General features: G+C 34.5%; 1 protein-coding gene across 1 annotated transcript in view; it reads right to left on the bottom strand.

Moving 5' to 3' along the window:
• Window positions 1-10,533: 10,533 nt before the first annotated feature.
• The window catches only part of ZNF354C (zinc finger protein 354C), a 34,068-nt gene continuing 31,806 nt past the window's right edge, over window positions 10,534-12,795 (bottom strand). Inside the window, exon 10 of the mRNA XM_063087687.1 lies at window positions 10,534-12,190. Coding sequence (XP_062943757.1) covers window positions 10,776-12,190 — 1,415 coding nt within the window. The 3' untranslated portion in view covers window positions 10,534-10,775. The remainder of the gene's footprint in view (window positions 12,191-12,795) is intronic.

Genomic DNA, 12,795 nt, shown 5'->3' with positions numbered 1-12,795 from the left:
CAAAATAAAACCACACACAAACTGGAGGAAACTGAAGCTGCCAGCACCTGCGGCTACAGCCCAGCTCCTAAAGACTAATGTGAAAGCTGACACTAAAAGCCTGTCTACCTCAATTCCTATTACCAGATACATCATGTTCAGCTTTCAACAAAATATTACACAGCATGCTAAAAGGCAAGAAAGAACACAGCCTAAAGAGACAATGCAAGCATCTGAATCAGACTCAGGTATGACACAGATTTTGGAGTTATCAGATAGGGAATTTCAAATAACAATGATTATTAAGGGCTCTAATTGAAAAAGTAGACTACACGCAAGAATTGCTAGGTAATAGAAGCAGAGAGAAGGAAACTAAAAAAATTTTTTTAAAATGCTGGAAATAAAAAACACTGTAACAGAAATGGAGAAAGCCTTTGATGGGCTCCTCAGCAGACTGGACAGGGTCAAGGAAAGAATCAATGAGCTTGAAGATATGACAATAGAAACTAAATGCAAAGAGAAAAAAGAATTAAAAAAGAAAAAAAAAAGGAGCAGGGCTTTCTTATGTACTCTTCTTTCTTCCTGTTCTTCCTGGAACAAGGCCTGTTTCTCAAGGAAGCACATTCTGACCTCATACCATGCTCTGGAGTCGATACACATCTATATTCAATGCTTTCATGATATTCTGTAATTTTCCTTAATAACATTTATCAAAATCGAGATTTAAGGATTATTTCTGTGCAGGTACACGACCATCCATGATTGAGAAACTGTTACTAGACTAGACTTTCCAAGAGAAAGAAACCATTCATCTAGAAAAAATATTTCTCCAGATGATGAACAACAGGTAACACAGAACTGTAATCCCTGAGTAAAGGGAAAAAAGGTGAGCCCTCAATACCCCAGCTTTCCACTTGGAGGCACTTTGCAGACCATGGTTAAGAGAAAGGGAGCCCAACCAGAAAACAAAAGTATTGCTGAATAGAAAAGACATAAAGCAAAGTTTGGGGCTGCTGAGTTGTCTGAAATTTGTGGTGCAAATTACACAAGAATAAAAGGTAACTTCATAGAAGTAGCTTCAGAAATTTGCAAGGTTCTCCTTGAGTTTTTGGCTGAATAAGTTGCAAATATTCAGGGGAATATACAAACTAAACTAAAAACAATAAAGCAAATAGAAAAAGAAAAAAAGCTTTAGCCCATACCTCACACCTTATACAAAAATTAACTCAAGTGTATCATAGACTTAAATGTAAAACATATAATTGTAAAACTTCAAGAACTATAGGAGACAATCTTTATATCATTGGGTTAGGCAAAGATTTCTTAAATATGATCTATAAAATAAAAAGATTAATGGACTTCTAATATCAGCCCTACATGGCACATTACATTTTTGTTTTAGTAATCTGAAGCATTACAAAGGATGCTTATTATCAGTTACTATGAAATGCTCTTTGGAATACATATATTTCATGACTTATATATTCAGATATATTTGTATCTGAATGCAGTAGTATTAATTTTGCTTTACTAAAAGACACTATTAAAAAATGAAAGCAAAGTCACATAACTGTGATATTTGCAAATCACTTATTTGATGAGAGACTTGTTTACAGACTATATAACTCTTAGGTCTCAGCATCAAACAAAGAATTCCCAAAATGGGTAAGACACTTCACTAAAGATGATGTACGGATGGCAAATACGAACAGAAAGTTGATCAAAATCATTAGTTATACCAGCCCAAATGCCCATCATCGGATGAGTGGATACGGAAAATGTGGTACATCTACACAATGGAATACTACTCAGCTATAAAAACGAATGAAATACTGCCATTTGCAACAACATGGATGGACCTTGAGAGAATTATATTAAGTGAAACAAGTCAGGCACAGAAAGAGAAATACCACATGTTCTCACTTATTGGTGGGAGCTAAAAATTAATATATAAATTCACACACACACACACACACACGCACACAAACCGGGGGGGGGGGGAGAAGATATAACAACCACAATTATTTGAAGTTGATATGACAAGCAAACAGAAAGGACATTGTTGGGGGGGAGGGGGGGAGGGAGAAGGGAGGGAGGTTTTGGTGATGGGGAGCAATAATCAGCCACGATGTATATCGACAAAATAAAATTAAAAAAAAAAATAAATAAAAAATCTTTTTCTCAGCAAAAAAAAAAAAAAAAAAATCATTAGTTATTAGAGAAATGCTTTTTAAAATCACAGTGATATAACATAGCCAACCTATTGTTACAATTAAAATGAAAAACCAATAAGCAAAACAAATAACCTTGACAATGCAAGTGCTGCTAAGGATGTGGAGCAATGGGAACGAGCTCTCACAGACTTCTCCTGACAATGCAAAATGGAACAACCACTTGGACAAACTACTTGGCAGCCTCCTATAAAGTTAATCATTCACTTTCCACATGACCTAGCAACCCTATACCTAGGAGTTTGCCCAAAAATTAAAATATATGTACACAGAGAGAGAGAGAACAGAAGATCCTGTTCTCTCCCCCAAGACCTGTGGGGCAATTACAAATGGAATAATACATGCATAATAAGAATACCAGGAGAATAGGAAAAGAATGGAGCAGAAGAAATATTTGAAGTAATGATGGATAAGAATTTTTCCAAAATCAAATGACAGACACCAAATCACAGAGCAAGGAAACTCAGAGAACAAGCAGGATGAATAACAAAAATATCTATGCCTAGGCACATTATATTCAAACGGCAGAAAACCAATGAAAAAGAAAAATCTTGAAAGGTGCTGGAGGGAAACGGCACCTTACTTATAGAGGAACATTAAGAATTCTAGCAGACTTCTCACCAGAAACCATGAAAGCAAGAAGAGTAGTGTGAAGTAGATAAAGTGCTGAAAGAAAAAACCCACCATCCTGGAATTCTGTATCCACCAGTAAAACTATTCTTTAAAATTGAAGGAGAAATAAAGACTTCTCCAGACAAACAAAAACTTAGGCTATTTGTCGCCAGTACACGTGCCTTGCAAGAAATGTTAAAAGTTCTTTAGAGAAAAGGAAAATGATATAGGTCAGAAACATATCTACACAATGAAAGGAAGAGTATTTGAGAAGGAATAAATGAAAGTAAAAGAAAATATTTTTCTTATTCATAATTGATCTGTTAGATAACTATTTGTCCAAAGTAATAAGAGTGACAATGAGTGATTATAGCATGTGGGTAAATGAAAAAAAACGACAGCAATATTATAAGGGATAGGAAAGAAGAATTGGGAGCAATCTGTTTTAAGATTCCTGCACTACCTATGAAGCAGTATAGTATTACATGAAAGTAGACACACCTTAGTTATAAATGTATATCGCAAACTATAGGACAACTAAAAAAATTTTTGAAGAAGTGTAACTGATACTCTGAGAGCAGAGAAAATGGAGTCATATAAAATGCTCAGTTAAAATCAGAGAAGGCAGAAAAAGGGGGAAATAAAATAAGAAATAAAGAACAAGTGCAATGAATAGCTAACTATTATGAACATGGTAGATATTAATTCAGTGATACCAATAATCACTTTCAATTGGAATGGTCTAAATATACCAATTAAAATACAGAGACTGTCAGAGTAGATAAAAAACAATGCCCAACTATATGTCTACAAAAAAACCATTTACTTATAAACACATAGATTGAAAATATGCAAAACTTATTCTGCTGTAAAGTCATTTCAATGATAATAAAAGAATCACAAGTAATGTCAAGGTGTTTTATATACTTCCCATACTACCAAAGTTTAAAACAAGAAGTGAAATCTTCATTGCCACATATTTTCCAAACATATAGATTCTGAGCACAAACACCAGTTCCAGCAGCATTTTTTAGATCTCAGTAAAAATGCAAAAAAATTTCCATATTTCAAAATCCACTTAAAAACAGTACAATTGAGGAGCATCCATCTAACCCTTCAATTGGAAGTGATGCATCTGTAATGTAATGATGTGCTAAAAAGAAAATACCAGAAGAATCTAATAAAATTCTATAAATACCTTCCAAGCAATGAATATGCTCAGTTAAAATCATATGCTCATGGACTGATAACAGTATTTGGCAATGCCCACCACTGTGAAAGAACATTTTCAAAGATGAAATACATAAAATTCATTACATATCAGCATTAACAAATAAGCATTCATAATAGATTTTTTACAACTTTATTGAGACAGAATTCACATGCCATACAGTTCACCCATTTAAAGTGTACAAACCAATGCTTTTTATTATATTCAGTTGTGCAACAATTATATCAATTTTAGAACATTTTTGTCACTCCACAAAGAAATTCTATTCATTAGCAGTCACCCCACATTTTCCCCAAACTCCCAAGCCCTTGGCAACCACTAATCTACTTTCTGTCTCTATAGATTTGCCCATTCTGAACATCACATACACATGGAACCATACCATATGTGGTCCTTTGTTAACTGGCTTCCTTCACTTAGCACAATGTTTTCAAGGTTGGTCCATACTGTAGCACTTACCAGTACTTTATTTCTTTATATTGCTAAATAATATTCCATTATACTAATATGCTACATCTTATTTATTCATCAGTTGATGAACATTGGTTTGTTTCTACTTTTTGACTATTATGAATAATGCTACTATGAACATTCATGTACAAGTTTTTGTAAGGATGTGTTTTCACTTCTCTTGAGTATAAACTAGAAGTGGAATTGCTGAGTCATATAGTAACTCTATAGTTATCCTTTTAAGAAAATTTCAGTCTGTTTTCTAAAGAGGCTACACCATTTTATACTCCCACCAGCAGTGCATGAGGGTTCAAATTTTTCCCCATCCTTGTCAATACTTTTTATTATCTCTTTTTGATTATAGCTGAGCCTCATCATTGGAGGGTGTTTTCAAGGTAGTACCCTAAATTTGAACTTTGCTAGGAAGTGGTATCTTAGTTTTAGCACACTGTTGTCTTGGTGAGCCTGAGAATCTCCAAAACCACCAAGTCCTGCTTCCTTTTTTTTAAACAATATTTCCTATAGTTTATATCGCTCTTCATGTTTTACTATAAGCATGCAGCCAGATGGCACCTACCACACTCTGCTTGGAAGTCTCCTTAGTGAGATTATATTAGACACGTTTTACTTTCCGTGTTACTGAAGGTGACAGTGTTGCTGAACAGTCTGCCACTACATGACAAGATCTTCCTCCCTCTAGTTTCCAGTAACATTTATCTCACTTTTCTGCAAATCATTGTCTACAGCCTTGTTAAAGACCATAAAGCTTCCATAAATAATTTCTTCAAAGCACTTTAGGTTTTTATCAGCACATTTCTACCTAGCTTAACACCCACTGCCCAGTTCCAAAACCACTTCCACATTCTAGATTTTAATTATGGCAGTAGCCTACCTCCAAGTACCAAAGTCTGTATTAGTTATCTATTGCTGCCTAATAAATTACCCCCAAACTTTGCAGGTTAAAACAACATTTACCAACCCAGTTTCTGATGGCCAGTTTTGTGGTTTGGCTGGGAGTTTCTGACTCAAGGTCTCACGTGAGATTGCAGGCAAGCTGTTGGCTGTGGCTACAGTCTTATTTGAAGATTCAAGTGAGGGAGGATTCGCATCTAAGCCTACTCACATGATTGCTAGAAGACCATAGTTCCTTGCTCTCTGTTGGCCAAGGGCTTCAGTTACTTATCACATGGAACTCTCCATTGGCTGTCCTAGTGTCCTAGTGATATGGCAGCTGGCCTCCCAAAGAACAAGTGATCTGAGAGAGCACAAGCACAATACAGAAGCCACAGTTTTTTATAGCCAAATGTTTTAAGTGACACACCATCACTTCCACCAAATTCTATTTATTAGAAGTGAGTCACTAAGTCCATCCTACACTCAAAGGCAGGGTATTAAGCTTCATCTCTTGGAGGAAAGCATATCAAAAAAATTTCAGGATATAATTTAAAAACCACCAGTCTATTTCTGGACTCTTTGTTCCACTGAAGTACATATCTATCCCTTCACCAGTACCACAGTGTCTTTATTACTGTAGCTTTGTTATAGGACTTTTAAGTTGAGTAGTTTGAGTCCTTTAACTTTATTCTGCTTTCTCAAAATTATTTTGGCTACTACTTCTTTGCCTTTCTACGTAAATTTTAGAACAAGCTTGTCTATATTTACAAAAAATGCTACTGAAATTTTTATTGGAATTGAGTTAAATCTGTAGATTAAATGATAAGAAATGACATTTTAACTATATTGTCTTCTAATCTGTAAACATGGTATGTCTCTGTTTATTTAGGTCTTCTTTGATGTCATCATTTTATAGAAATCCTATATGTTTGCTAGATTTATATCTATGTATTTCTTTATAAAAATTACAAATGGAGTATCTTAAACTCACTTGTCAATTGTTCATTGATAGTACATACATAGATACATAGATTAATTTTTGCATGTTGATCTTATATCTTGTGACCTTGCTAAACTCATTAGTTCTAAGAGGATTTTTGTTAATTCCCTGGGATATTCATTGGAATATTCCTTAGGACAATCATGTCATCTGTAAATAGAGACCATTTTATTTCTTCCTTTCTAACTTGAATGCCTTTTATTTCATTTTCTTGCTTGAATGCATTAGCAAGGACTTCCAGTATGATGTTGAATAGGGGTGTTGAGTGGACATCCATGACTTGTTCCTGATTTTTAACAGCATCCATTTGATCATCACCAAGTATGTTAGTTGTAGGTTTTTGGTAGATGCCCTTCATTAGGTTAAGTTTTTATTTCTAAATTTTCTGAGTTTTTATTATGAGTGGGTATTTAATTTTGTCAAATTATTTTTCTGCATAAATTGACATGATTGTGTATTCTTTCTTTCTTGTTCAGTTTGGATAATATGTATCAATACATCTTCAAGTTTACTGACTCTTTTCTCTGTCATCTCAATTATGTTATTGAGTCCTTCCAAAGATTTCTTTGGTAAATTTTTTTGTTGTATTTTTTAGTTCGAAAATTTCCATTTGGTTCCTTTTTTAATATTATCTATTTTCCTGCTGAAAAACTTGACATTTCCATTCATTTCTGGAATAGAACTTTTTGAAATATTGTAGTAATCATCATCTCATAATTCCAACATAATCTTGGGGTTAGTGTCTGTTGTCTTTTTCCTTACAAAATGTTGAAATTTTCCTGACTTATGTATTTCATGTAAATCTGCATTGCATCCTGGGCATTTTGAATATTATGAGACTGCATTTAATTCCTCTCGAAAATGTTGATTTTTTTTTTTTTTTTTTCAGTAGGCTGTTCACCTGGTTAGACTGTGGTCATCAGTTCCAATTCACCTCCTGTAGTCTGTGGTTCTAATGACAGTTCAGTTTACTAAGTATTTGCAGTGCTATTTCGATCTATCCCATATGGCCAGTGTCAGATCTGAGTAACGATCTACCCTGTTAAGAGTTAGACTATACATGTACTGATCAGGGATGAGCCCAGGATTGCATAAACAACTTTATGAAATCACTTTCTTGAGCTTCCTTTTCTCTGTCACCACCCTGCCACCTTCCAGCTCCCAGAAGCCACTTCCTCTTTCCTGGTATTCTGGTCAGAAATCCAAGGCTTTAGGCTCTCCTCGCTGCTACACACCTCATGGATACATCCACCTCCAGGTCCAAGAAGCAGGAAGAGAGTGAGAGAAAACAATGGGAATTCTCCCAACCCTTTTGATCCACAATTGGCCCACAGTTTCTCTGACCAGAGATAAGGGTTCCCTTCTCTCAGAGGTTTAGATGTCTGCTCAACCACCACTGTCTTCACTACAGGAATGACTGGGAGTGCCAGAATGGTGTTACTTCAAATTCTGACTTCCTTCCCAAATCTGCCTGCTATTACTTTCAGGTTCCCCATGCATTAGTTATATTTAGTGGGAGAGAGAAGGTGAAGTGTGCTTACTCCATTTAAAGTAGAACCAGTACCAACCCAAAGTTATTTTATTTCCAATTATTACATCTCTGGAGGATAAACTCTTCAAACAGGAACTTTCTGAGAATATAGAGGGAGAATTCTGATTGGAAGCTTCATGTTTATCACATTATCCAATCACTTTTTGCTTTAGTTTTTATTAAAAATTTAAACACGCAGAAAAGTTTGAAAGATTACTACTGAGCATCTCTATTTCTACCACAAAGATTCAACAGTTGACTAATTTTTTCCATACTTATTTAAAAATATGCTACAGACATCATGACTTTTCAAACTTAAAAACTTCTGCATGCACCTCCTAAGAATAAGGACATTATCCTACATAACCTCAATACAATTATCACTTATAGCAAAATTAAACACACATTATCTAGTATGCATTCCAGATTCATACTTCCCCAAATATTCCCCACACGCCTTTTATAGCCACTTAATGTCAACTTGTCCCACAAGTTGTGAAACTGTTTGACAGCCAGATCTCATTAAAGGCAAATCTTTCTTTTGCAATTGGTATCTATAATCTTTAGACACCATGTAGTGTTCATTAACATTTTTTTTTTCACCTCATGGGATTAACCATCCATTGATTTGTGAGACTTAATTATACTGAGGGTTATAAAATTGTGACTTTTTAAATTTATCATTCCATGCACATTTAAGATAGCATTCTTCAAATGATTTTATAAGGAGCCTTATTTTTTCTCTATTTTTCATCACTATAGGCCTTTTTTCCTTCTTAGTGTGTTATAACCAATTAGAGAGATTTTTAAAATTTTCTATTTATTTATTATTGAAGCAAAATTGATTATACATACTTATGGGGTACAAAGTTGACTATCAGTATTTGTGTACAATATGTGATGACCAAATTGGTATTATTAGCATGTTCATTATTATGATATGTAATTATTCTTTGTGTCCATTACCCAATTACTCCCTAACTCCTTTCCCCTTTTCCCACCTCTAGTAATCTTTTTGATTTTTAAGTTGTCCGAAGTTTGGCTGGTGGGAGCACCTTCAAATTGGCTCCTGTGTCCTTTTCACAACAAGTCATCAGTCTCTGAATGCTATATTGTTTTTGCTAAGATATTCCAGGTACACTTTACACTTCCCCTGCTCCAAACACGGAATCAGCCATTTCTCCAAGGAGCTCTGGTTTCTTTTAGTGTGGAATGGCATTTAGAAAACAAAATTTAGGTAGTCAGCATGCTATTGGGTACAATGTTAAATATTGAGATCTGTTTAAAAGCCTCATTTTCCTTGTAAATATACTTAAATAGTACATAAAATGATACTTCTGATGAGCTAAAACAAATCAATTAAGAAATATTCTATGCTGAATGCTTGAGTTTAATTCTAAAACCCTTCTCAGACAGAAGAGTCTAGCTAACTGTATTAGAACAATTTTTAAAATGATAACAATTGTAAAAGTCAAATATAAAACTGGAAGAAATAAGCCCAGGGAATTTAAAATGTTAAAGTGATGAATAGAATGCTTAATGATAAAATATTCATATATAACTTTATACAAAAGAATTCCTAAACGATGTGTAATAAAAAAGGCAACCTTCTATGTGAAACCCCAAAAAGCAGTTACACCATCTGGACCTCAGCCAGGTTTGAGGATTTAAGTACAGTTATTGTGATAGCAGGTATAACTAGGAACTCATAACAAAAATGAGTATGATTGTAAATAAGTAAATTATTAAGATTAAAGTCAGGGGAAACCCTCAAAGATAAAAAGATAAATGATTAAATTACTACAATTGTGTCTAAACAGGTTACAAGACAAAAAGTACTCTTAGGACTCGAGGTTAGAAATTAACCAGTAATTTTCATAGAAGACCAGAGCTGAAGACCTAGACTCTAGTCTTGACTCTGCCCACCAACCTCAGATTCTTTACTGGTAAAAATGAAAGACTATAATCAATTAAACTAAAATCTCTCCTGGCTCTAATAAGCTGCCAGATATATAGTCTATGATTCTGTTAAACATATATCTTGTACACAGATAAAATATTGGCATGACAGTCTTTCCACCTGCTTCATTTTACTCCACCTTTTATAATACTAAATAAGACTCTATTCAGTTATATAGAACCATATCAAATTAAGAAATAATACAGAAAGTAAAAGGAAGAGAGTCTCCCCTTGGGCAAAATTTTAATTTAAAAAACTAAATTCAAAGTTAATAAAACTGCATTTTAATCATCAAGGGCTTCTGAAAAAAATATATCTTCTAAAACTCTGTATGTGCATATGTGTACACATGTATATTATATATATAACTTGATGAGATGCAGCTCATAAAAAGCTTTATTTTTCCATGTGAAGAAATAAATTTAAAGAATTTCTATCTTTAGCTTCTTATGAAAAGGACAGCTTATGTTGACCTGCTATTGTAGAAAATAAGGCTCCCCACTTATTAACATCATTAACAAGTCGATGACTATTTTTAAAAGAAAATTCACATATTGAAGCCTACTCTTAGAAAGGGGATACAGTCTAATGAGAGAAAACTATATTCAACTATTTTTCATGCCATTTTTAAAAAGTTAGGCCTTTTACATTTTTTTCTGTGATTTAAAAAAATTTACAGATTTTTAGAAACCTTAGAATTTATGGTTCTCAAATTTGACAAGTCAGTGCTATTCATATTTTCACTGATCAGTTTTACCATTACTTAGTGCTAACTAGCATATTTCCTACAGAAGAAAAAAGACTTAGCCTATTAATATGTTTATGTCCCACTTACTATTATCCTGCTTATTCTCCAGTGAGAAGTCTTGGCTTATTTGAGAGATTAATTAAACCTCAGGGGGCTTATCTCCTCTCAGAAATCTCTGATACTGAGTAAGAGAGGAGCTGTAGATGAAAGGTTTCCCATATTCCTTCCATTTATAGAGTTTTTCTTTATTGTGAACTTTTTTGTGTCTGCAAAGGTTTGATCTGTAACTGTAGGCTTTCCCACATTCCATACATTTATAGAGTTTCTCTCCAGTATGGATTCTCTCATGTTCAGTTAGGAATGAATACTGGCTGAAAGCTTTTCCACACTGATTACACTGATAGGGCTTCTCTCCAGTGTGAATTCTCTGATGCCTATAAAGGTTGGATTTGCAACCAAAGGCTTTCCCACATTCTCCACATGTATAAAGTTTTTCACCAGTATGAATTTTCCGATGCTCATTAAAGGATGAATACTGGTTGAAGGTTTTCCCACATTCATTACATTGGTAGGGTTTTTGTCCAGTATGTATTCGCTGATGTTCAATAAGGGTTGATATGCGTGTGAAAGTTCTCCCACATTCCAAACATTTACACAGTTGTTCTCCAGTATGAAGTCTCTGATGCTCAGCTAGGGATGTAAACTGGCTGTAACCTTTCCCACATTCATTACATTTATAGGGTTTCTCACCTGTATGGATTCTTTGATGTCTATGAAGTTTTGCTCTACAATTGAAGGCCTTATCACATTCACCACATTTATAGAGTTTCTCTCCAGTATGAATTCTCTGATGTACAGTGAGGGTTGAACACTGGCTAAAGGCTTTACCACATTCTCTGCATCGATAGGGTTTCTCTCCAGTATGCACTCGCAGATGTTTGATAAGCGTTGAACTGCTGCTAAATGCTTTCTCACATTCATTACATTTGTAAGGTTTCTCTCCAGTATGAATTCTCTGATGGGCAAGAAGGGATGATCTGTGGCTGAAGGTTTTCCCACACTCATTACACTTGTAGGGTTTCTCACCAGTATGAATTCTCTGGTGTTCAATAAGGTAAATACTCTGGTTGAAGCTCTTCCCACATTCATTACAGATATGAGGTTTTTCTCCTAGGTAAGTTGGGAAGCATCTCATTAGATCAAAATTCTGCTTAAAATCTTTCCCCAAACTATAATACATATTGGGTATGTTTTCTATAGGAACACTCTGTTGTTTAACAAGAATTGTATTTATGAATAAGCCTTTCCCCAATTCAAGATTTGCATGGTTTTCACCTCCACTGATGGTTTTCTCATGTGAGGCTACCATCTGCCTAAGAGGTTTCTTCTCTTGCTCCTGTTCTATCCTGCTCTCAAATTCCACAGCTTCTCCAAAGTTGATGTCCCAGTGGCCATACTTAATAGATTTTTTCTTTATTATTCCCTGAGATGTTTCTTCTATAAAAATGTCCTGTCTGGGAGGCAATGTTTCTATTTCAGGCCAAGTCTTGAAACCTGAAATGAATCAGAAGAATTAATGATTAATACATCCTCCGCTGGGAGAGACAAACTGATGCATCATTGGGACAATAAAAGTGACAACAGTACATATAGAAGAGGTTTGATACCACCTGATGTCAAATATAAACTGATATCTGGAGAAAAACAGGAGGGGATAATGGAAAGAGAGGTAAATAGGTTAATGAGTGATATGGGAGAATACACCAGGCAAATTAAAACTGAAAATGAAAAGATTGGGAGAAGTTAGACACAAAAGAACAGGCTGAGCAGAAGGTATGAGGGTACAGAAAAAAATGTCAAATGACAAGCACAAATTGAATACTATGGGATATTTCAGTTTATCATCATTTCCCACTCTGCATATAATTGGCAATGAAGCAGGTAACTTGTCTTTACCTTCTCCTTCCTACTCATGTCGCTTTCATTATATTTGTTTCGCATGCTCTCTCTGAAACACTACACACAATAATTTTAAAATATTTGAATTTTTAAAAAAAATTTTGTGATTTCATATGTGATTGTGATTTCATACCATAGTCTGTGAAAGGGAACAACAGTCTGTTAAAAAGAGGACATTTGGATTTTAAAAATTACAACAG

The sequence above is a fragment of the Cynocephalus volans genome, chromosome 2 (genome assembly GCF_027409185.1).
Source record: "Cynocephalus volans isolate mCynVol1 chromosome 2, mCynVol1.pri, whole genome shotgun sequence".
In the NCBI taxonomy this organism is placed as follows: domain Eukaryota; kingdom Metazoa; phylum Chordata; class Mammalia; order Dermoptera; family Cynocephalidae; genus Cynocephalus; species Cynocephalus volans.
Note: the sequence above shows the minus strand (reverse complement) of the source record. Positions and strands in the feature narration are given on the sequence as shown.